This window comes from Condylura cristata, unplaced genomic scaffold (genome assembly GCF_000260355.1).
Source record: "Condylura cristata isolate star-nosed mole 26May11 unplaced genomic scaffold, ConCri1.0 scaffold00008, whole genome shotgun sequence".
NCBI lineage: Eukaryota > Metazoa > Chordata > Mammalia > Eulipotyphla > Talpidae > Condylura > Condylura cristata.
In genome coordinates this window covers 37577485-37603154 of record NW_004567109.1, presented here as the reverse complement: position 1 = coordinate 37603154, position 25670 = coordinate 37577485, and the positions used below count along the sequence as shown (strand labels likewise).

Below are 25670 nucleotides of genomic sequence, written 5' to 3'. Positions count from 1 at the left end.
TCACTGGGTTGGGAAGAACAGGACTGTTGGACACTGTGGTGACCAGGAGAACATATGTCCCTTCTTCCAAGGAGAGCTACTCTTGATAAAAACTGGCTATTGCCAAGTGGACAGATCTTCTAGTTTTAAAAAAACAGAAACTTATATTTTTTAAAAAGGATGATCTCTCAAAGTTTAAATGTTGACAACAGATTAAAAAAAAAATTACCTGTAAGTCAGCTCTAGTTCATGGGGGTGATTATGTGTTCATGTGCCCATGGGTCGTTGAGGGTGTGCCCACAATGGAATGCACCCTCACAACTAACCCAGTATAACACAAAGGAAGTCGTTCTTTAAGCTACTTGTGTAAATGAGCTCATTCTCAAAATCATGTTAAGTGGTACACCTGAAAGAGTTTGTCTTAGATTAAATCTTATCGATTTTTTTCATAGTAGAAAACATTAATTCTTTAGATCGTACCTTCAACAAACACTGGTGGATTGGCTAATTACCATGCAAAGCCCTATATACAAAATGTAGGAGTTCCTGAGTAAGAATTTTAATAGAATTGACCTGCCTGAGAGGGGAGGTATTTAAATCATCTGAGAAATTAATCAGCTGTTCTTCAGGATCTGTTGTCCTCATATAACCCTCAGGGTTCAAACTTCTGCAGAATACTCTTAAAACATTTCTCTCTTCAAAACAGTGCATTTAATTTCATTAAGATATGCATTAATAAGTCTTAAGTGAGAAAAATCAGATATGCATCGAAAAATATAAAAACGATATTCTATACCTAAAGAGAAAAGGTGGAAAATTCATTAATTGGCTGAAATTACTTAAAAACAAAACACTGTCCTTATAATACCTCATCTTTAGTACATTTGGAAAAGAAGTAAGACCAATAGATCACATACACTTAAAATACTAGTAACAAAGAGCTAGAGAGCCGTAGGGCCACTGCTAAATTTTCAAGAATGTTTACAGGGTCCAGATATTAAAGAATGGATGAGATCCTTATATTACATATACACGTGGCCAGATATAAAGCATAAATAGAAAGACTTTGCTTTACAGGACCATGACCTTACAGTTTGGGAAGACTTTAACAACAATCTTGAATATATTTCAAGAACTCCAGTGATTACTATACCTATCACTGTCAAAATTTTGGCCACATTCAGGACATTTTCATTTAAAGTAACTCAGTTTCAGGTTTAGGTATATTTATTTAAATCAGAAGCTTTGCTATTAATATAACAAAAAAGTGTTGTTTAACAGGATAATACTGAATACAAATTATATCTATAGATAATACTGGACTGGAACAAAAGCAGCTAAGGATTTTTAACCTAGTTTACCATAATAAATTATTCTGAACTCTATTTTAAAATCTTCTTTTAAAAGGTGAATATTGGCCCTCCCTGGTGGCGCAGGGTTAAAGCACAGCACTGAGAAGCTAAAGCCACTTCCGCATGAGTTCGATCCCTGCCTGCCCCGGAGGTGACCACATGGCCTGGCAGACCTCTCCTGACCCGCCCGCTGCTCCCCTCAGCAGTGTACTTCGTCGATCTGCCTGTTCTGCTCTGGGCTCTTTCTCTGGTGAATCTTCTCACCCTCCGCATCTCTGGCCTGTACCCTAGTTCTGTATGAATAAAAAAATCTTAAAAAAAAAAAGGTGACTATCTTATAATCTTAGAAACTTTTCATGTTTAGCCAGTGACCAGAAAAATATCTCAAACTTCACTCCAAAAATTCCCACATAGAAAAAGGAACTCTCCTGCATTGCTGGTGGGAATGCAAACTAGTACAACCACTATGGAAAACTGTTTGGAGGTTCCTCAAACTGCTAAACATGGAGCTTCCCTACGACCCAGCAATCCCACTCCTAGGTATCTACCCAAAAGACACAAAAACACTGATTGAAAAAGATACTTGTACCCCCATGTTTATTACTGCTTTATTTACAATTGGAAAAACATGGAAGCAGCCCAAATGCCCAAAAGTAGATGACTGGATTAGAAAGATGTGGTACATATATACAATGGAATATTACTCAGCAACCAAAAAAGAGAAACACATGTCTTTTGCAGCAACTTGGATGGAGCTGGAAAAGATCATGCTTAGTGAGATAAGCCAGAAAGAGAAAGAAAAATACCAGATGGTGTCACTCATAGCAGGAGTGTAATGGACCAGGTGAGAAAATAACAAAAATAATGAACAACCATATACCAGAGACATTTTGTGGGGGTGGAGTGGGGAATGGGATCAAAAATGGGGGGGGAAGGGAGGGAAATGCACGGGACTATGGTGGTGGCACAAGGGTGATTTGGTGATGGGAAACCCGCGGGGATTACAATCGAGATGGAAAAAAAAAAATGTGCAAAATGATGTAAAAATAAACTTTGTAAAAAAAAAAATTCCCACATACATTTCCTTGAAAAGTGAGTTTAATTCAAAGTCAAGTAGACTCAAAGAATAAGGTCCTTGTCACTACTTCCTCCTGCAAACAGGTGTAGTTAGGCAATCCTGGAATATGCCACCAGGAAGAACCTGCTTTTTGTTCATCCAGTTTATCTTCTCATTACTTAAGCATTATAGTCTGAACTGCCCTGGTTTTACAAGATTCATTCCAAATGCCAATTCTCAGCACTGTCAATTACTCCTAGTGAGAAGACTGCATGCCAGCCCCAGAGTCCCCATTCAACATTCAATGGCCAGTCCAAGCTCTGAAAGAGGAACAGCCTCTCATACTAATTTGCTTACCAGCATGTATCCATTAAGAGCTCATTTAGTTAAACTAGACTAAATGAAGAATTCCTGAAGGGCAGAATCTACAGCTAACATTTTACTGTGTTAACCAAAATGTAGGCCTCTGGGTTTTGCCAAGTATGGAAATAGTCTGCATCTCAGATCCTAACCCTTATCTCAGCAGAATTAAAATGAAAATCACTGTCTTAAGCCTACCAAACATTTTCATTTAAATTCTTCCAAACCTTACTCTGTGCATGTATACAAATATGGATGGTGTTTTCACAATCAGCAAATACTCTTCTACAGCACCATTGCATCTTATCTTGCTTCTGTGGATATGATACAATTTCTTTAACTAGTTTTGTTAGAAATTTAGGGCATTTACAAACCTCTCTATTTTAAACAGTACAAAAATGACTTTCCTGATTATTTTCTTGTGATATTTCTCTAAATGACAGGATGCAGTGAGATGCATAATTTATACAATCATAGGGTATATGATGCCAACCATAGGTATATTTCTTTGAGGAACCTCGGTACCTCTCTGTTGTCACAGTTTGACATACTATGTTCAGTATTGTCTTCTCCCTAAAAGTTACTTGAGAGTAGTTATCCATTTACTCACTCCCCTATTCAAGTCAATTTCGATTCAGCAAATACTGATAAAGCACAAGTGCTAGGTGTTAGGTTAAAAACGGATGGGGTGTAATACCTGCCCCGAACAGCAGGGGAGGTAGACTCACCACCACCACTATTGAAAGATACCTTAGGTTCTACACTGAAATAGAGGTATGTGAAACTTACTATGGGAGCAATATGAAGAACAATGAATTTTTCCAGGTGATAAGGAAGTAAGGAGAGAAAAATGAGAAGTAACAGGAAGCTCCAGATAAATTGCTGAGTTACTTCTTGAAATGTTAATAGAAATTCATCAGGTGGGCACATAATAGGACAATTGGGGTAGATGACTAGTAATCACCAGTCATCCAAGATTTTTGATTCATCCAGAGTAGTATAGTAGTTCTGCTCAGGAATTCACGGACATTTCCAGTCTTTTAAGTCAGGCTTTTACAACTCTTGTATTGCTGATATTTTGAATAAGACAATTCTTTGTTTAGAGGGGCTATTACTTGTATTAGATGATGTATAATAACAACCATATCTATTATTTTTCTTCAGCAAATGACCTCACCTTCCAACTGTGACAACTGAAAATGTTTCCAAACATTGCCAAATGTCTTTTGCTATTTAAAGCATAATTTTAGTTCTAAGGAATTTTCCTTCACTTACTCTCTCAGTACTGAAAACTATTTTTCTTTGGCTCAAAATTGAACTACACACTTGATATAGTAAGTGTGATAAAATATAAGTCTGTCAAGACATTATTGATAGCAATTATAAAAAGGGATCTCTCTCAACAACAATATGAAAAGACAAACTACTGAATGGGGGGAAATATTTGCAAATCATAGATCTGATAAGGGGTTAACATCCAAAATATATAAATAACTCATACAACTCAATAGTAAAAACACAATTAATTAGAAAATGGACAGATATCTGAACAGGTGTTTTCCCAAAGAAGATATACAGATGGCCAACAGGTACATGAAAAAGTGGTTAACATCATTATTCACCAAGGAAATGTAAATCTAAATCACATTATCACCTTATACTTGTTAAAAGGCTTATTTATCAAAATAAGGTAATAAATGTTGGTGCGGATGTGGTGAAAAGGGAACCCTTATGCCCTTTTGCTGGGAATGTAAGTTGGTGTAGCCTGGAAAACAGGATAGAGGCTCCTCAAAACATTATAAACAGATCTACCATGAATTGTAGATATATCTATGAATTCCACCTCTGGGTATCTGCGGAGATGGAAAAACTATTACAAAAAGGTTTTTGCACCCATGTTTATTGCAGCATTACTTACAAAATGCAGTACATGCAAGTACTTTTCTTATTTTCAAGCATCTATCAGTAGGTGAATAATTTTAAAAAATGGGTCATATGTACATATATAGTGGGATATTATTTAACCATAACAAAGAACAAAACTTTGCCATTTACAACAGCATGAAAGAAACTTGAGGATGTTATGCTAAGTGCATAAAGACAGAGAAAGACAAATATGCATTGTTTCACTGAGATGTGAAATATAAAAACAAAACAAACCAAGTTCACAGAAGATAGAGAACAGACTGGTGGTCATCAGAGATGGAGAAAAAGTGAAATGGGTTAAAGGACTCAAAGATTAAATACTCAGATTTAAAATATGCAAGCAATGGGGAGTTGCTATACAACATGTAAGACTGTACTGCATATCTGAAAGTTGCTCAGAGACTTAAAAGTTCTCATCATAAGAAAAAAAATGTAACCAGACATTGTGGTGATCATTTTGCAATATATACAAAGATTGAATCATGTATACTTGGAACTAACATGCCAACTATACCTCAATCATAGACAAGGACATCTGTGATCAAAGCTAATAAACAAAAATGATATACTCACTATGATATGAAGGTATCCATGGTTATGGTTAATATTTGCTCAGAGCTTTACAGTTTACAAAGTACATACAAACCTGATTTTAATGCATGTTCACAAAACCTTGTATTCAGTAGTGTTTTCATTCTAGACATGAAGATAAGGGGTTCAAAGATAACAAATATCCAAGACCATCTCAATACTAAGTGCCTGAGGAGAATTCACAACCAGATAGTCTCCTTCCAAATTGTATACACTTTCAATTTAATTTAGTAAAGAAATAGGATGAGCTTCTTTTGGCAGAAGGCAGGGTAATCAAGACAGAAAGACTCACTGTAACATCACAGACTGAGAAGTAAAAAGACTTGAGAATGCTCTGCTACCTATGCAGCCCACCAAGAAAAGATAAGAAGTAAAAATCACTTGTGAAAGTAAAACAGTATTTAACCAGCAAAAACAAAACAAAGTAAAACTATGATGTATCCAACCCCTTGCATAATTTCAAGACCACCTATTGTGCAAAAAAAGCAGTTAAAGTACATTATTTGTGGTAACTTTTGCACTCATAATTTTTAAAGTATGTTCACGTTGTCTTACTTATTCTAATCAATCCTAGAAAATGGCTGTAATAAAGATTATTGTTCACTGAGAAAAAAAGTGAACATAAAAACCTACATTAAGTAATTTGATTAAGGTCACACAGCAAATTAAGAGGGCAAGTCAAGACAGGAGAGGGAAAAACACAAGAGACTATGGTGAGCATTCAAATGTGAGGTAGTGATGGGAGACTTATAGGTATTGCACCTGAAGGGAGAAATCAAATGTTGTACAAAAGTGAGCAATGATGTAAGAGAACAAAAAATAAAATACCTTTAATTATTGAAGTTCTCTGTATGTCCACATAAATATTCTTTCCCCTACAATTTCCAGCATCACATGCTTTCCCATAAAAATATCAATAGCCAATAAATTAAAAATCCTTGACCATACAGCTACTAATTCTGCTTCAATAGTATCTGAAGCCATATTTTCCTTAATAGCTTCAAAGATAGTTAACTACACTAAAGAAAGAAGTGAGGATTCTTGCTACTTTTGTAGAACAGAAAAAGCACTCCCTTACATAAAGCAAATTACCAGAATTAGTGAGACTACTTTAGTCATAACTTATTGGTAGCAAATGACAAAAGTAAATTTACTTAACTTAGTCAACTCTGTATTCAAACAACTTTTAATACTTCTGAATCTGAATACCAGTATGACAAAAAAGTGAGCAGGGATGGCCCAGGAATTTCTTGTATATGGAATATTTTGTAGGCTACAAAATCAACATACAAAAATTCATAGCCTTTTTTTTTACATATAATGACCAAGAAGCAAAAGAAATTTAGAAAATAATTCCACTTAAAATAGCTTCAAAAAGAATTAAACATCTCAGAACTACCCAAAGGAGGCAAAGTTCTAAAAAAAATAAATAAATAAATAACCACAAGATTGAGTAGAGGACTTAAGAGAGTAAAATAAGGCGATAGAAGAGTATCCTATGCTCATGGATGGGGAGAATCAATATAATCAAAACAACTATCCCACTCAAAATAATATATAAATTTAACATAATCTCCATCAAAATACTGACAATATTTTTCAAAGAAATTGAATAAAAAATACTAAAATTTGTAAGAATTCACAAAAGGCCTCAAGTTGCAAAAAGCAACTAGAAGTAAAAAGGAAGAAATGGATGTATTATGTTACCTGACTTCAAACTTTTATTGTAAAGCAACAGTAGTAAAAACAGTATGTTATTGGCAAAAAAGTAAATAAATGAATCAAATGGAATAGAATTGAAAGCCTGAAATAAATCCACATACATACCAATACCTATGACAAAGCAGCTATAACCATAAAAGGGCAAAGAGGACAGTTCCGCAGTAAATGGTGCCAGGAAAATTGGAAAGCCACACAGAGGAAAATTAAGTCAGATCACGCATCAAACCTATATCCAAAAAAATAAAACTCTAAGTGGACAAAGTTTTAAATAAAAAATCTGCAGCAAAAACTATACACAAGAAAAATATTGACACTGTTCATAATACCAACAAAGATATTTTTGATGATTCAATTATTATGGCCAGTAAACCAAAACTGAAAGCAAAAGGGGCTACCTTAAGTTAAATGCTGACAAGACCAGATGAAAAAGATACTCTGTTTTTGTAAACCAAGTTACCTCAATTTAAAAAGTGAGAAAAATACTCTTAACTCTAATTTTAATGTGCAAAAACATGAAATGTACTGGATTTCAAAGCCAGTATGGGAAAAAAGAATGTACGAGAATGTAATTAATTTTTGTATTATATACCAAGATGTCAATATTTTGGATAAATTTGGGTTAAAAATAAATTTATTTTTTAAAGACACAGCCTATTAAATGGGAAAAAATATATAATATATAACTGATAAGGGATTAACATACAAGATATAAAACATAAATCAACAATAAAAGAATAAAAAATCCAATTAATAAATGAGCAGCAGATATGAACAGGCAAATCATGAAAAAGGATATCCAGAATGCAAACCGACCTATGAAAAAATGTTCATCACTTGCAACAACTGAGATGCAGGTTTAAAATCGCAATGAGATATAGTTTCATCCCTATTAGAATGGTACATATTAAAGACTGTCAACAAGTACTGGAGAGGATGCAGGGAAAAGGAACCTATTACAATACTGATGGTTGTCTAAACTAGTGCAATCATTATGGAAAGAAATCTGGAGTTACCTGAAAGAAACCACAAATGAACATATCATATGATCCAACAAATCCACTTTTGGGCATATCTCCAAAAAAACTAAACCATCAACACAAAAACCTATATGTCCACAGCAGCATTATTTATAACAGCTAGGATTTGGAAGTTGCCTAAGTGTCCAGATGACTGACACGTCAAGAAGATGGAGTACTACATAGCCATATGAACATGGAGTACTACATGGAGCACTACATAGCTATATGAAAGGATGAAATGCAACCATTTTCAATAAAACAGAGAGTTGAAAAGACAACTATATTTTGTTAAGGCAATTCAGAATGATAAAAGAATAACAGACAATAAGATAATGCAAAATACTTAAAAATAAAATAGTGGACATCAACATAAATCACGAGGAGTCTGAGGTTGAGGAGGAGAGGAGAAAGGGACTAAATATGGGTGATGATAATGAAAAAAATAAATACCACTTACTTCTGTGAAGATAAAGGGCTCATTTAAGAAAGAAATAACTATATATTTTATGTTAAAGAGAAACTTTGATTATCAATGGAAAGATTGTTCAATTCCTGGTTTAAACAGTAACAAAAATCTGTAAGTCTTACTCCATCATAGAAGGTGGGATTGTGCAGCAGTCTTGTATGGCAGTAAGGGGAGAGGTCAGGTGGGCTGTGTAGGATGCTTCCACCACTTGCTTGTTCCGGTTGACCACATCCAAGTAACGGTTGAACTTCTCTCGGATTTTTTTGGCTAGCTGTAAGGCAACAGTGAACAAAATAAATAAATCGAAAGGTCAAGGCAATAACCCACTGCACATTTTTCTGTAAGTTGATTAATTTGTTAACTTCAGGTAAAACAAACAACACATATCAAGTCTTACTACACTGAAGAGTTGAACTAAAAAATGAAAAATATTTAGAAGTTGGAAAAGGATATTCGAACAGCATTAAAGTAGTATCTTTTGTCTTACAACAGATGACAATGCATTACACATTCAAATAGAACAATATCATTCCATTAAAAACCTCATTGGAGAAAGGAGAAAAGTGCACTGATACTGTTGTCATCAAGACCCTGGACATCTGTTGCCACAAGGCCGTGTGAGGTAAAACAAAAACAAAACACCATCACAAAACACCGCTAACCCAAGGTGGATTTTCAGGGGAAAATTCAAAGGGGAAATGACATACAGTATCTCCAGGTGTATAACTCCAGGGGGCACCATTCACAGTTTTCCATATGAATGGCAATTCCCTGCAGCTACAGCCATATAAAACAAAATGCATAGTTAGAAATATACTCATGTTTGGGTCTTTTATACATTTCAGATGAATAAATGCCTCTCTTAACTGCTCTGAGCAGAAGAACACTTCATCATAATTTACTTTCATGTGTGAATAACAAGAGCAAATTGATAAGCATACTGCTTTTTCCTCCATTGTTTCCATCAAATATCACAGCTTAATTACAGATCTCCAAGGAAAAACTGTTGTTTTCTTCCCCTTAAACAAAATGTTACCCAAATGAAATGACTGATAGAATTATAGCTAATTGGTTTTGTAGAACTATTCATTACTAGCACACTAGAGGAGAACTAATCATCTCCTTTGGGTCATGCATCGCACAATCCAATAGCTTACAGGCTGAGAACAAAAGCCAAACCAAATATCTTCATTTGTTATTTTCAAGACAATTTTAAAATCTGATTTTGTTCCAGTGATATTCCGAAACATCAGTTTCCATTTAATAACTCAGGTTCTAAACCGTGCTAAATATTGCACAAACTATAAACTTTAGAGCAATTTCTGGACAAGAGTATGAATATAATGCTTCATTTGATAATGGCTTATCAAAATTAATTTTAGCACTTCCATCAATTCCAAAAACTAACAAGTTCACCTGCAAGTAATAATAATTATTTAAAAATGTAGGTTTTTCTCATTGAGATCATTGCAGTAAAATGGACAAAGCTTAATTTCCCATTTTAATTTCCACCCTGGGTGACTTTATGTTCCAGGACACATGCAACAATGTTTGGAAACCATTTTTGCCACAAAAATGGTGCAGCACACTACTACAGCTAGGAAATAGAAACCGTGCTGTTAAACTCCCCACAAAATCCAAAAGAGCTCTTCATGACCAAGAATCATCTGGTCACAAGGTCAATGGGGCCGCATTTGAGAAACACTCACATAGGAAAAAATTAAGGATAATCATTCCATTTTAATTCAGCCTAAAAGGTCCCACATCATTCTTCCAGGTTAGTGCACCCATCTAAAATGGGACATTAAGGGAGCAGAAAAAAAATCTAACAAACTTCATTATTTATAAATTTCTATTTTGTTCTTTATGTGGAAGACACCATCATGGATGCCTAGTATGTTTTCAAAATGTAGCTTAAATACCAATAAGGACTATTCACTCATGAGTAGCTGTTTTGTAATTTTTGAAGAGCATTTTGTGCTAGTAGAGCAATCCTTTTCCCCCAGACTCCTAAATTTGATGAGTGACTGAAGATGAGACACTTAGGTCCCCTTAAAAAAACTTTTTTTCCCTGATGGCCAGCCTCCCTTGCCCCCACATAATGTACACATTACGTTTTAATTTTACTATTTGGTATTTGGCAATTTTGCTTGACTTTATGCTCTGTAAGACCTGCTACTATGTATGTTTTGCTCATCTCTGTATCTTCAGCACCTAGAACACTGGCAGGCATTGTAGGAAACAAAAAATATTTAAATAATTAAGTATAAAAGTAAAGTATGAGTAAAGATAAATTCACACCTGAAACTCATTAATCTTATCTGTTGGTCTAAGGATCAACAACTTCGTAAAAATCATGGAATACTTCTTTTAAAAATATGCAATAATCTATTTTTCTGGAAACCCCATCAAAACATGCTCCACCGGCCCTCCCTGGTGGCGCAGCGGGTTAAAGCACAGCACTGAGAATATGAAGCCACTTCCGCATGAGTTCGATTCCCGCCTGCCGCCTGCCCCGGAGGAGACCACATGGCGAGCCAGACCTCTCCTAACCCGCCTGCTTCCCTCAGCAGTGTACTTCGTCGATCTGCCTGTTCTGCTCCCCACTCTGTCTCTGGTGAAGCCTCTCACCGCCCCTGAGCCTCTGGCCTGTACCCCAGTTCTGTATGCACAAATAAATAAATAAATAAATCTTTAAAAAAAAAAAAAAAAACATGTTCCACCTTTTTAGGTGCTGAGAAAAGACAAATGTCACTAATTTTCCACAAACAAGTATCAAGAGTTAGTCCTTCTCCGCCCTTGGGAACAAATACCTATTACAGGATGAAGATAAAGTGTATGACAAGGGATTGAATTTCCAAATAGTGTTCACAAATTCACTTCTAAAATGAGATAAAGTATGCAATCATTCCTGCTTTTCACATGCATAAAAATATACACGCATACAATGTATAAAATTCAAACTCCTACAGTTCTATTGAAATGCAGTCATTTGCTTACATGTTGTTTCATGTGTTTTTTTTTACTATATGATGGCAGAATTAAATGGTTGTAATATAGACTGTATTGGCTGCTTTGCTGTATTAGAATTCAAGTGCGTAATATGTCTCAAGACAGAGCCATAATCCTAGAAGTTTTATAAAAAATATGTTGCAATTCTTTAACACTCCTCCTTATTTTCCAGGTGGGGTCCATGTTCCTGCTTGAATCTGGCTGGGCTTACAATGGTCTCTACCAACAGAATGTAGGAAAAGTAACTCAATTCCCAAGGCTAGGTCATGCAGTTTCTAGCTTGGAATGCTCTCAGCCATCATGCTGTAAGTAGTCCAAGACACAGGAAGCGGCTACAGTTAAGTGCTTGGTTGGCAGCACCAGCTGAGCAAGTCTTCAAGTTATCCCAGCTCAGGCTCCGGATATGAGTTAAGAAGCCTCTAGTGAATTCAAACCTCTAGTTCTCTTCCCTAACCCCACCCCCCACCATGTAGCCCCAGGCATTATGAAGCAGCGATAAGCCATTCTTGATGTTCCTAGACTGAATCCCTGAGTCACAGCACCTATTAGGATTAAAAAAAAAAAAAAAATAGTTGTTTATGCCACTAAATTAGGGGTGATTTGTTATGCAGCAACTAGTAACTAGAACACCCAGGGTACGGTCCCATCCTAAAAAAACATATTAAATCTAAACAAAGCCTCTCCCATCCAGGTACTCTATCTAAAGCACCAATCAAGAATGCAGCCCATGGGTGAAAAACCTGTGAAGAGATTTTCGTGTTCTTCAGAAAAATTAATAGCTAAAGCACAGCAGTTCTTACCCTTCTATTAGGCACAGGACTCTACAGTCTAGGTGTTGTCATTTTTAACAATAAGGTTAAGTGAATAGCCCCAAGCCCCCAAATAAGTGAGAACCACTCCCTTATTCATACTCAGGGTAGTTTTGTTTGTAAAGCCTGCGTATTCACCTGCTCTAGCTAGAGGGCTTCAGACAAAACCAACCTTAAAGAAGTTTCAGGGGTAGCACAAAGTGACAGACAAGGCCTCTCACACAGGTTGAAGAGTCCTGTTAACATCACTGACCAAGACACAAAGAGCCCCTTAGCACTGAGCTAGACTTGGAATTAAGTACTACTTGACTGGGGTGACTGATATTGATGGGGGAGAGGGCATTATCTGCCTTCCTCCTGGTTAGCGTGGGCCTCAAAGGGCAGCCTTCATCTGTGGAGCAGTAACTTGTAGGCAGAGCCCAGATATACATGACAATTGACAAAGGGGCTCAAGCTCAAATGCAAGTTCCCTTTATTTAGAGTCACAGCTCTTAGAAACTGCTGCAGAAACCATAATCTTTCATGCTGTGATACCTCATCTTGTCTTGCTAGGGAAAAAATTGCTGACATTTGTTAAGTGCAAACTATGTGTGGGCCACTATTCTGAGCACCTCGCAAGCACATGTCAATTAAAAAGTCACCTATCAATTCAGTCCTTCAAAGAAGCCATAAAAGGGCACTCATTGATTTTCCAGAATGAACATGGACACTTAAATAACTTGCTCAAGGTCATAAACCAGCAAGTAGTGGACCTGGGATCCAAATCCAGTAGTCTGACTTCAGTGTAAGCTTTCTCTCTGGAATAGATGCTGCTGTCCTCCCCAGCCCCTCTGCCCAAACCCGCCCATTCCTTTCAGAACCGTGTTAACAAGTTCTTTGAAATGCTTGGCTTAAACACCATAATCCAGGGAGTCTCATTACTTGATAATAAAATTTGTAAAAATTAGTATGATGTCATTTAGAATGCTTCATAATTCTTATGAAAACCAACTTCAAATAAGTTTAGAATTCCTGAGTCCCACCACTGATACAAAAAGAGAGCCAAAACTGAGATAATGCATTCTCCAGAATCATAGTTTACTTATGATCACCTCCCTAATAGATGGGCTAAGTGTCAACAAAAGAACTTAAATCATTCTAATTACTCCACAGAGTTTGCTAGTTTGTCAGAACCCAGAAAGAGAACAGAATGGATGTTCAATGACTCCTTTTGTTCTGGAAGTGAATTTCAGAGTCCAGCCCTTCTCTCTGAATTTTCATCTGAATTAATTTATCTGTCTATCATTAAAACAGTTAAGATGTTACTACTGCCCATTTTACAAATAGGAAAACTGAGGCAGATGGAGTTTTGTGACCTCTTGACTCCCAGGGTATAACTCTGGCCTCTCTTGACCCTGCTGCCTGAGATGACCCTCCTAGGCCTTTCTGACAAGGAATGTGATAGAGACTCTTTGGAAACCACAACTCATGCTCCACTGAGGGGTTTTGTTTTTTTTTCTCTTTGATTCAAAGCAATGTCTTTTAGCATGCCACCAGACCCAGGTTGCTCAGCAAGCACAACAGAATCCATTATAGCAAAGATAGCCCACAGAGAGATTAAATCCTAAATGTATCGTTCAACTGAAGAGGACTGGCTACCAACATGGGACCTTCCAAGAGGCCAGTCAGTTCTGGGTCTGTATCCTGCCATGATCCCTGCAGACAGGAGAAAACAAAGGACATTCTCAACAAAAAGCTACAGGTGGACCTACAATCCTCCTCAGTGTAATTAAAAACATTTTTCTTTCCACAGCCCAGCTTTCATCTTTTATCCTCCTTTATCCTTTCCCCTTCATCCCCTAAGGGGTTCCTGAATGCTGATGAGACAAGGGGACTAAAACCATCTTGTCATCTTTTGGGTCAATTCTTCGGCTAGCCAACATCCAGCCATGGGTCAAATGATCAGTAGGTAGTGCTCTGGTCCCCATGGGAACGGATTCTAATTTGTCATCATCTCCAGTGACAACGTTTCATCACAACATCAATGAATTTCTTTCTTGCTGAATTTCACTTCCCTTAATTTTCCCATAGACATTTCTGTCATTTGCATATTTCCCCAGAGCTCCTTTTTTTAAAGCTCTTTGTACCTTAGCTTTATACTTCTGAAAATTGGGGAGGGAAGGAGGAGAGTGGGATGACACACAGCTAGAAAAAGATAGGAGAAAACAAAAATGCAGAGGCACAGTACACACTTTATTTATGTCTGTCTCCTAAAAGCAAGGGCCAGAGGAGTTGTGAATGTTAGGGAAAGCTTTATTTAAAATACAAAACAACGAAGCTGACAGGCACACACAGGAAAGGTACCCTGGGGGGGCTGAAGATTCATAGCAAAATTTCTGTTGAATGCAGAAAGAGTTTAACATTTGACATTCAAAAACCTTTGTGGTGTGATAAGAATTTAATAGCTTGATTTCTCCTTTCCTTCAATTCCAGCCTTATTACTCAAGAATAAATCTTTCATTTTCTAACCCAGTTTGAGGAACTGGTTACTTAAAGGTAACACAGAAATCATTTTAAGTATAGGCAAGCACAAATATTTAATCTGTGAACATCATTTCATTTCCAAGTTCATTAAGTAAAGAACACTGTTTCATGCTGCACACTATACACAGGGTGTAAGCAATGTTTCATTACTCTTATTGGCAATAGCTGTAAAATCTCAGACAGACAAACAGCTCTCCCATTAATTGGCTGGCAATTTTGAACAAGTTCCTGTAGCACTGGTTTTCTCAGAGTAAAATAGGAATAATATCTTCTATTATAAGAGCTTGTTTTGATGTAGGAAACATGAATATATAAAATCCACGAAAGGTATAAAGTCCTTCTTATTGTCAGACTCCAGTGCATACAGTAGTGAAAGAGAAATGATGGGGGTGGGGAAGTGGGTCTAAATTTTCCTATAAAAGGGCTTTAAGTAAAGGGAGTAGAATTACCTGAACATCAACCACCTTATTTCCTTAACTCATCCTCATGCTTAATCTTATGCATGCAGCAGGGTCTAGGGGAAAGTAGCATTCCGTGGACCCTGACCCTCCCCCTCCCCCCAATTAACAGTAAAATGATACAAAAAGTTCAAGCTTGGAGTTGAAAAATTTTGAGTTAAACTCAGATCTGCCACCTACTAAGCGTATTATTTCTCTATGTCAAAATTGGGAATAACATAGCTGTTTCACAATGTTGCTTGAGAACTAAGGAGGGGGAGGGATGTAAAATGTCAAATGTATTGTCAGAGCCAAAAAAAAAGCAGAGATACTTGTTTTACTATTGTTATTGCAATTCACTAATGTAGCTGTTATTGTTATTTCTGTACTGAGTTGGGTACCCTAAGAGAGGTCCCAAGAACAAATTCTCGGCAGCTGGGCCTGAACTCGCAGGGGCTGCTGGTACCTCTTCTGCAGCACCGTGCTGCTTAGGCTCTATAACTACAGCCCTATTTGCTCAGATCCATTCTAATCTTAAAGATCTAAATGATTTCACTCTTGTGTCACATGTTCCCCTTTTCAAAGTTTTTATGGGACTTGTTTCACTGTTCCTTTCAACAACCTTGAGGCAAGTAGAGTGGGTATTCCCTGTCCCACTTTTACAATCAGAATCAAGGCCCCTTGGGGGACTCAAGCTCATGCTGAGTAATACAGAAAACAAAGAGACCATTTCTTCTAATCCCCAGTTCCATTCTTCTTTCTGCTACAATCTCCCACAAGTTGCTGAAAAATGTGAGCTTACCCAAATCAATTATCATTGATAATTTATTCTTCTGCTCCCAGCCCAGGTTTTGCCTCTTTGACACCTTCTCAGATTCTCAGACCCCTTTTTCTCAAAATGTCTGAGGACTCATCATCTGTGCCACTCACACTCATTCCTATTGTTATTTCCTCACTTAAGGGTCCCATTTTCCCCAACTATTAAGTTAGTGTTCATTGAATGCTTACTGTGTCATTGGGCACTTTGAAAGTGTGACTATATGAGGCCTTTTAATTCCCAAAACAACTCTTGGTACCTGCTATATGCTTTTTTTTTTTTTTTCTATAGATGGTTGCAACTGGTTAACTTGCTCGAGGTCACTAAGCTAATAAATGGAATAAATAACTCCAATTCATGCCCTTGAACCACTGCAGTAGCAAATTTTACTTAACATTGCACCTAGCATGTAGCAGAAGCAGAAAAATGTTCATTACTGTATCATATGCATTCCTACAACATATCCTTATTGACCATATGGGAAAATTCTGTTTGCAGATCTACAAAAGGGCTAATCTTTGAATATTGCTCAAATCTGCTTTTTATCTAGGTCCCTATCTTGACCTGCCTCCTGGTAACATCAACTCTGAAGTCTGCTGGGAGTGGGGGTGGAGAAAGAGAACTTGTCCAGACACTGCCAGTGGCTGTGATGTGGGTGCTCACCCACCACTCTTTGGGCTTGTGAAATCACTGAGGAGAACTGAGCCTGGGTATGGGAGGCAATGAGCCTTGATAGGACAGATGAAGACTTAGGGATGGGATAGGAACAATTTGAATTTCTGATGGCCTGCAGAGGCTTCAGGGTTGTCTGACCAATGCGTGTGTGTAACCCAGCCAACAGAGAAGCAGGTCAGCTGCTGACAGATGAAATGCAGGTGGACCAGGAAGATTTATGTACAGGGCTGTCTGGACTCCAGGGTCACATACCCTGATCCTGTGAGAGGTGGGGCCCCTATGACTGAGCTGGGGAGGAGTGAAATGGAAAAAACAGAAGGCAAGTGCTGACATGCCAGAACCAGAGGAGGCTGAGCTCTGGGAAACAGCTTCACTCTTTAATCAAAATGCAGGTTTGCTTTACAGGTTATAATGGGGTTTGCTTTGGGCAGCAGTTTGTATTAGGTGTTCCAGAAGAGTCATGGAAATATACACCCAAGCCAAGGTTATCAACTTGAGAGCTCAACAGGTTCTTGCCCTGTATATCACCCCACTCTACCTTTAACAACCTGACCCTAACAAAAGAAACAGTGGGAACTGACAGGTTCAACTTACTTCTCCTCACTTCACTCAGTATTAGCAGCCCCTGAACTAAGGTGTCTTAGAATCCCAAATAAGCAACTGCTCAGGCTTCAAAGTTTACAGGCTATTTCTTGCAAGAAAAAAGTTCAACCTAGTGTTGATCTTACAAAGCATCAAGAAGCTGAAGGCTGGAGGGGGTATGTGTGCAGGAGCCACAGCTCACAGAATCTCTGACCTTTCATGTTGTAACTGTTGAGACAAGTTTGTGTAAAATATTAAGCAAGGAGGAAAGGGAGAAAATATTCTGGGTTCATGAACTTAGCAATTCTCTAATGGCCTATGAAGAAACATTCAATTGTGGAAAAGGAAACTTGTCCCTTTACTCTTACCTTGTAAAGCTCTTATTTAGAATACAAATATCTGAGTGCAACTTAGAAGCATTCCAAGGAGGTCACTAGAGGAACTGGGGATCAGTTGGGAGGGGTCTGGGAACCTGTGATTTCACTCAAGCCCAGACTACTTTCCCCACACCCAATGCAAACAGTATCTCATCTTGAACCAAACTTGCAACCCTGGCAAGAATCTGGTATGTGGGGACTCAGGAAATGTTTTCTGTATAAATGAAGGATGAAACCTAATCTAGGTTCCAGTTAGAAGCCAACTACCCAGAGCCTATTAGGGTTCTTCACAGGCCCTCTGAAAGCCTATCAATCAAACACATGCCAGCCAGTGTCAATTAGTTCAGCAATGAAATGCAAAGAGGACGCAGGCAGGGAAACAAAAATTTGCTGTCACTAAACACTTCCTTACCCTTGGCCTGACCAACCCTTATTAAATCCAATTCCTAGGAACACAAATTTGAGACACACACACACACACACCCTAAAAGCTTAATGTTAAATGTTAAAGTGACCTACTTTTTTAATGGAATATAACATTTAAGTTAGGATTTCACGGGTAGAGTTCTCTAATGGGAGTAGAGCTCAACTACAGCCATTATGAGTTTGCTCCTAATTACCTTTACAAAAAGAGAGTTACTGCAAGATCACCTAATGCACAGGGCATTCCATATCTGGAAGTACCAGATTTGAACACCACAATTTCCCTTTAAAACTAAGGAGGAAATGGTACAAAAGAAATGATCATTAAAATTGTTGCTTTCGGGCCCTCCCTGGTGGTGCAGTGGGTTAAAGCATAGCACTTGAGAAGCTAAAGTCACTTCCACATGAGTTTGATCCCCTGCCCTGGAGGAGATCCACATGGCACGGCAGACCTCTCCTGACCTGCCCGCTGCTCCCCTCAGCAGTGTAATTGATCAGTCGCCTGTTTTCTCCCCACTCTGTCTCTGGTGAATCCTATCACCACCTTTGCACCTCTGGCCTGCACCCCAGTTCTGTATGAATAAATAAATAAATCTTTTTAAAAAAATAGTTGTTTTCTTCGGCTGGCCTTGACTATCTGTAATCATGTCAGTCTTGAGTATGGTGTGGTGAGTACAGTATAACAACCTGACAAGGCCGGAGCACTTTCTCCTAGCCTTCGCACAGGGATGCCAGTCTGTATTGTAGTTATCTCACTCAATGGAGAAAAGGCACTTTTGTGACTTTACTTTCAAGATACTCAAGTAGTGAGTAGTGGGAAAACAGCCTGTGAATTGCAGGCATTTACAATGCAGGCAAATAGCTCTGAGTTCTGACACAGAGACTTAAAGTTTTTGTTTTTGTTTACAATTAGGAAACACCACCACCACCACCACCACCACCACCACCACACCACACATAGACCACTTAGATGAAGTGTAAATATTGGATGCTAGTGGGAATGCACTGCTATTAAGACTTGCTAGAAACAACAACAGCAAGTAATGTTTCCCATGTGAGTTCCAAAACAGAGGAATGAGGATATTTGCTCAACCACAACAATTTTATTATATCCTTCTCTGAACTGTTTTGTGTGTTCTTTTGCCAAGTTGCATCTGATATCATTCTCTAACTCACAGTTGGATTTAGGATGGTCTTCTCATCCCCTATTTGATGACAGGGAGGATTGCAAACAGAAGAACCAGGCCACGCCTACTCTCCATCGGCCGTTTGTTTCCGTACGTTTCCGCTGCTCACACCTTCCCCTACAGGGCGGTTCCTGACAGGCCTGTCAGCGGATGCAATGATGACACTTTGTTGATGACCGTGCAAACAACCAGAATTCTCTCCTTAGCACAGAAAGGACTAAAGTCTGCTTAAATAACAACCAGGGTGAATGCCCATGAGCAACTAGCTATCAGCAAAGATCCTACTCTGTCCAGAGTCTTCCAATACTAAAATAAAGTTGCAGTTCTTGGTATATTTCCAATTTTATCCTACTATGTGCTATTTCATGAGCCAAGATTTTTGAAGTGTTTACCCAATTCAGAAGTGCTTGATAATAGTGGCAATTGATTTCTTTGCATCATTGCAAGTATATCCTGCTGCACCGAGGAATATCTTAGGGATGAGGTGGTCCCTGCCCTTGATTTTTTTGCCAGGTTTTATAATGCACTTTGCATTTCTGTTTATGAATTCTGCCAGTGCAGATGATTTGAGATTATTTTTCTAGTAGTATCAGTAGTTTGGGGGAGGAGTATGAGGAGAGTTGGAGGGCAAGAGACAGGAGGATTGGAGAAATCTTGGCTACTATCTCCTCACAGCATTTCTTAATACAACCCAAATTGGAGAGACTGGGGAGATGTATAAAATGGGCTTCTTGTTTCATTTTTTCAGTGGAATGATCATTTCTCACAGTGACATCTTCCTGGCTTTTAGAAGGAAGACTTAGTCTCAATCTTTTCACTTCTAGTTAAATGAAGCTTTCATTGTTTCAGTAAAAGATTCAGGCTCATATTTTTCAAGGCTCTGCTTCACTGAAAGAAGACATTTGCACACATATGGAATGCAGAATTCTGTGGAAGGGTGAAGTGGCAGCTGGATCAGGGAGAGAAGAGCATTAGGTGGGAGCCAGCATGTCTTTTCCTGCCTTGCCTCACAGCTATCACCGCCCTTCAGGCTGCAGCCTATTCTCTCCAGCTGGGCTTGAAGGCAACACCCCCTTCTTCTCTGCCTTTGCTGATAGAAAAACAGTCCTGGCCCTTTCATTTGAATCCTTACAAAGGATGGAAACACAGATTGTGGGAATCAAGAGAATGAGGAAATGGATTATTCTGGGATTTTGCCAAAAGACCACGACCACAAAAACCCGCAACCAGAACTTTCAGGTCTTAAAATGTTAGTGTGTGGTGGTGGAGATCTAGAGAACACCATTTTGAGAAATTCATGTAGATGTACAAATGCAACACTGTTACAAGTGGTATAAATGTTTTATTTGTTCAAAGATATAAAATGTAGGGTAAGCAGGAAGGATGTATGTGCATATGTGATTGTGTATATGTAAGGAGGATTATCTCAGCTTATCTTGACACCAGGCACAAATATCAGCTAATGTGCAATATATACCCCTGAAATCAGCTGGTCTATATTTAGTACAGGAATAAAAGCTTCCGTGTATGCATACAATGTGGACACATTTTTCCTTCAAATATAAGCAAGATTGCTAAATACTTCAAATTCCAAGTTGCATTTTCTTCAACATTTGTTAGGTTGCTTCCTCCCTCCTGACCTTGATTGTTTTTGCTGTATGAGAACCTTGCTCGACAATATCCAGATATCCCCAATGACTGTCAAAGCTTTAGATTGGGAGAGAACCTAGAGTTCTGAAAGTAGGTAGCTAAGGGCTTGTTACCTCTGCCAGGCAAACCACACTAACAAAAGCTTTACCAGCTACAGTTCAGCACTAAGAAGGCCGATGAGTTATCAGCTTCTACTTGTGTGTGACACAGAAGAAGATGACAAGGTCAGACTTTAATCCTATGTACCAGCCCAACAGCTGTAGCTTTCCGGATTCCATTATCTGAGAGTTCTCATTTAGGAGGTGCTTATTTACCAAAAATATACAAAACAGACATACACACAAATATCAGCCTAATAGAAATTCCACAATGGCACAGACTATAATCAATTGTCAAAAGGTTAAACTAATAATGGAGTAAAGTTAAGTAATGAAAAAGACACCAGGGTCTTTTAGAACTTCACTTATTTTTATATCTTGTTCTGTAGGGCATGTAGGGTAGCCCATTAGTGACTGAATGTTCCTCTTCATAAGGCTCATGTAATAGTTTTATCACTTATTAGAGCTGAAAGACTTGTTGCTAACAGCACCATAGAGACCCTCCCTTCACCATTGTTTTGCAGATGTATTAACTGAGCATTTAAACTTGAGCTTTTCCTAATTTAGCAGCTAGGTTCTCATCACAGTACTTAGAAAGTTTAGACATAATTATCTTACTATGGTTTGTGTGTAAGACTCTTAGGGGAGAATAAAACACATTTCCTTTTGAAATCTGAAGAACTGGCAATGGAAAAAGCCTGAAAACCAACATTAGACCACACTGTTTAAAAAATCCTGTTTGTACTACCTAATTCAGGAATGGTTTTGGTAAATTACTTAATGTCTTTGAGTCTCAGTATTTTAAACTCTAAAACAGGGAAATTGTATTTGTAGGGTTGTAGTAAAAATATGAACAATTCACATCAAGCAGAATTTGTTAAATGAAAACATGAACTATAATGCCAAATAATTTCTTCTAAAATGTCACACAAACTAGGTACATTTCTTCTCCCCTAACTGTTAGAATTCTAAAGGAAAAAACAAACAAACAAACAAAAAAAACAACCCAATAGGATTACTACACTAGATAGGTCCTGTAGTCCATTCTGTCTCATAATTAGAATCAAGAAAAAATATTTCCCAAAGAGGACATTTCTGCTCTGTCCTTTGGGGCATCACCTGCAAGAGATTAACAAGATATACCAAATATATGAACACCTGTCTCCTGTGATCTAACCATGCCCTTGGGATAAGCTTTTTGTTTTGTTTCCTACAACCCAAGTATATAGTAAGACCTCAACAAATGTTTGCTGTATTATCAACCACCTACCTACCAGAGGCATGCTCAGAATCTTCTACCCTTCAAGTGTTCTTACTCTTCTTTATCCACTAATTTCCCACAGTATCTATAAAGCATACACTATAAATTACTTTTACTTGGTCCCTATACTCAGGCACTTAGGTTCCTTCAGAAAAGGGAATCTCATTTTTTATTTTTAGAGAAGTTAAATACCACAGATTTTCCTGCTGCTGTAAAAATATTTATTTAATATTTTCTTACCTCTTCCACAGCTTAGGAAGTATCCTCTAATCACACTATTTATCACTTTTTTTTGGAAACAAATTCAAATACAACCTTGTATGATCATTTTAGAAGGTAGTATGATATAGTACTAAACTCCAACATATCAAACAAGTAAGGTAGATTGCTGAAGGAGGGAGTGGGGAAGGGAAAGGACAAAAACTGGTCCCTTATATTTTGTTAGTTTCTACAGTACCTGCCCCAAACTGAGGAAACAATTTTTTTTAAATATATAGTGGACACTGAATCTTAAATATACTTGAATTCAAAATCAGGTTCTCAACCCTCTTAGTTGGGTAACCTTGGATATTTCTAGTTGGGTAGGTAACCTTGTCAGTAAACTTAAGAGAGTTGTTTCTGAATAGCTCTGTTATGAATTATTAATTCATGCAGCAAATATTGATGGAGTTCCGACAGTATACGACATGGAGGTACTTTTTCATATTCTGGGGATACAACAAGGAATGAAAAAAACATAAAAATTCCTGCCCTTATAGAGCTATGTCCTCTTTCAAAAGACAGAATTAAAAAATAATGAGAAAAGCAAATGCATATGTAAGTCTTAGGTGACATACAATAAAGTGGAGAAGGAGGGGGATATGAGGTATAAAGAAAGGTACAGTAAAACTTATAAATGGGCCAGCAAGTAGGGCCTCACTAAAAGTATCACAAATTATATTACAAAGCCATAAAAATTAAAACAGCTTGGAACAAAAATATACACACAGAACCAATGGAATATAATTGGGAGCCCAGAAAAAAATACATGCACATATCTATACATACATGTACATACATATATTTACATACACACAGGCATACACAGTAAACCTATGACAAAGAAGTGAAGAACATACGTTGGAACAAAGATACCCTCTTCAATAAATGGTGCTGGGAAAACTGGACACTTGTATGCAAAAGAATAAAGCGAGATCACTATCTCACACCAGAACAAAAATCAACTCAAAATGGATAAAAAGACCAGGTTGAATGTAAAATCTGAAATCAGAAAATACATAGGAGAAAGCCTAGGCAAAATATTTCATGACATAAGCTCTAAAGCTTATGTGATGCCTTTAGGTATTCATCTCTAAATGCAAAGCGGATAAAAGAGAGCATACACAACTGGGACTACATCAAACTAAAAACACTGCAAATGAAACAATGACTAAAATGAAAAGCACCCTACTGAATAGGTGAAAATATGGGCACACAAAAGACTTCTATCAAAGATACACAAAGAACTCATACAGCTCTATAAAAACAAAACAACTCAATGAAAAAATGGGCAGAATAACTAAACAGATACTTCTCCAAAAAGGACAGACTACAAAAAAGCACATAAAAAACAATCCCCATGACTTATTATTAAATAAATATAAATCAAGACCACAGTAAAATACCATGACACCTGTGAGAATGGTCAAAAAGGCCAGAAGCAACAAGTGCTGGTGAGGATGTGTAGATAAGGGAGCCCTCCTATATACTGCAGGTGAGGATGCAAATTGGTACAGCCCTTATGAAAAGCAGTATGGCTCTGTCTCAAAACATTAAAAATGAATCTGCCATTCAAACCTAGTAAATTCCACTCCAAGGTTTCTATAAAAGTAAATTTTAAAACACTTATTTCAAAGGAAACTTGCAAAAGCATGCTTATTGTAGCACTATTATTCTAGCTGAACTATGGCAACAAACTAGCTGCTCTAGAACAGGTAAGTGGATCAAGAAGATGTCATATATATACACGATGCCAACATTATGTAGCAATCAAAAGGATGAGCTTGTGTCATTTGCAGCAACAGGGATAAAGCTGGAAGGATAACGCTAAGTTGAATAAGTCAGGCAGAGGAAAATACACACTGAATGGTGTCACTAACGTGGAATATAAAGTAACTAAACTAATAGTGAGATAAAGACAAGTTTAAAAACTAACCCTTGATAGTTGGGTATAAAACTGAAATACCAAGTAGTGAAAGGATTGGGATGGGTAATAATAGAGAAGGAAGCAAGCACAATGGTCTATGGAATATAGGTGATTTTGTGGTGAATGCACTATGATGGTAATAACTTTTGGGAGCTTCCAAATATTATTGCAGTTAAAATAATTTTTTTAAAATAGGAGAAATATCAAAATTTGAATGCTGCCTTAAGGGTGAGATCAATTGCAAATGATTTGAAAAATCATAGAAAAAAATGACAAAAAATAATTCAAAGAAACCATGTAGAAATTTGAGGAAAAATTTGATAGACCTTAATTAATAATACATATTCAACAAGTGTAGAACATTTTCATATTCATTATAATAAGTATGAACAAAGAATGCACAGAACTAGGATTAAAAATTCTATCTTTGCTACTTGTCTACTTACTTCTATGTGGCCTTGAATTACCTACAGTTTTCTTAAAGGAAAATGGAACCAAAATAATACTTGTATTCTTTGCAATGTCATTCAGATGATAAAATTAGAAAATACACACGGAGACACTAATACAACCCATAAAGAACCACATAAATATCACAACTGTGATGTGCCTTCTTATACTATCTTTCCCAAATGGTAACCCTCCCATTTTATTATCAAGCCACATACAACAACTTGATAGATAGCTCAGGAAGAGGGTTTCTAAGATAAAAACAAACTTCTGGAGAATCAGGTCAAGCTGATTAATTTCCAATCAATGATGTCTAAACACAAATGAGGTAAATTTGCTGGGGCTCTGGTTTGAGAGAACCATTACCTGAATGCTTTGGTCTTCAGTTGATTCATTATAAATTGTCCATCTAGACAGCATCAACATCTCTCTCAACCTTTCTTTTGACTTCCAATAGATTTAGTACCTTTTGTTTACTTGTTGGACAACCATTTAGTGACTATATACAATAAACACAGAGCCAAGTGTAGATTTGGGAAAGGGGGTGAACTAAAAACAGACCTCAGTCTAAAAATTCCCCTAGAGGCCCTCTCTGGTGGCGCAGCGGGTTGAAGCACAGCATTGAGAAGCTAAAGCCACTTCCGCATGAGTTTGATTCCCGCCTGCTGCCTGCCCAGGAGGTGACCACATGGCGTGGCAGACCTCTCCTGGC

The 25670-nt window shown here is 37.5% G+C and overlaps 1 protein-coding gene across 2 annotated transcripts in view; it reads right to left on the bottom strand.

Annotated features, from left to right (window-relative positions):
- The window catches only part of CACHD1 (cache domain containing 1), a 201462-nt gene that overhangs the window by 84623 nt on the left and 91169 nt on the right, over positions 1-25670 (bottom strand). For both annotated transcript variants that reach the window (XM_004679077.2, XM_012722438.1), the window contains exon 3: positions 8595-8743. In XM_004679077.2, coding sequence (XP_004679134.2) covers positions 8595-8743 — 149 coding nt within the window. The remainder of the gene's footprint in view (positions 1-8594; positions 8744-25670) is intronic.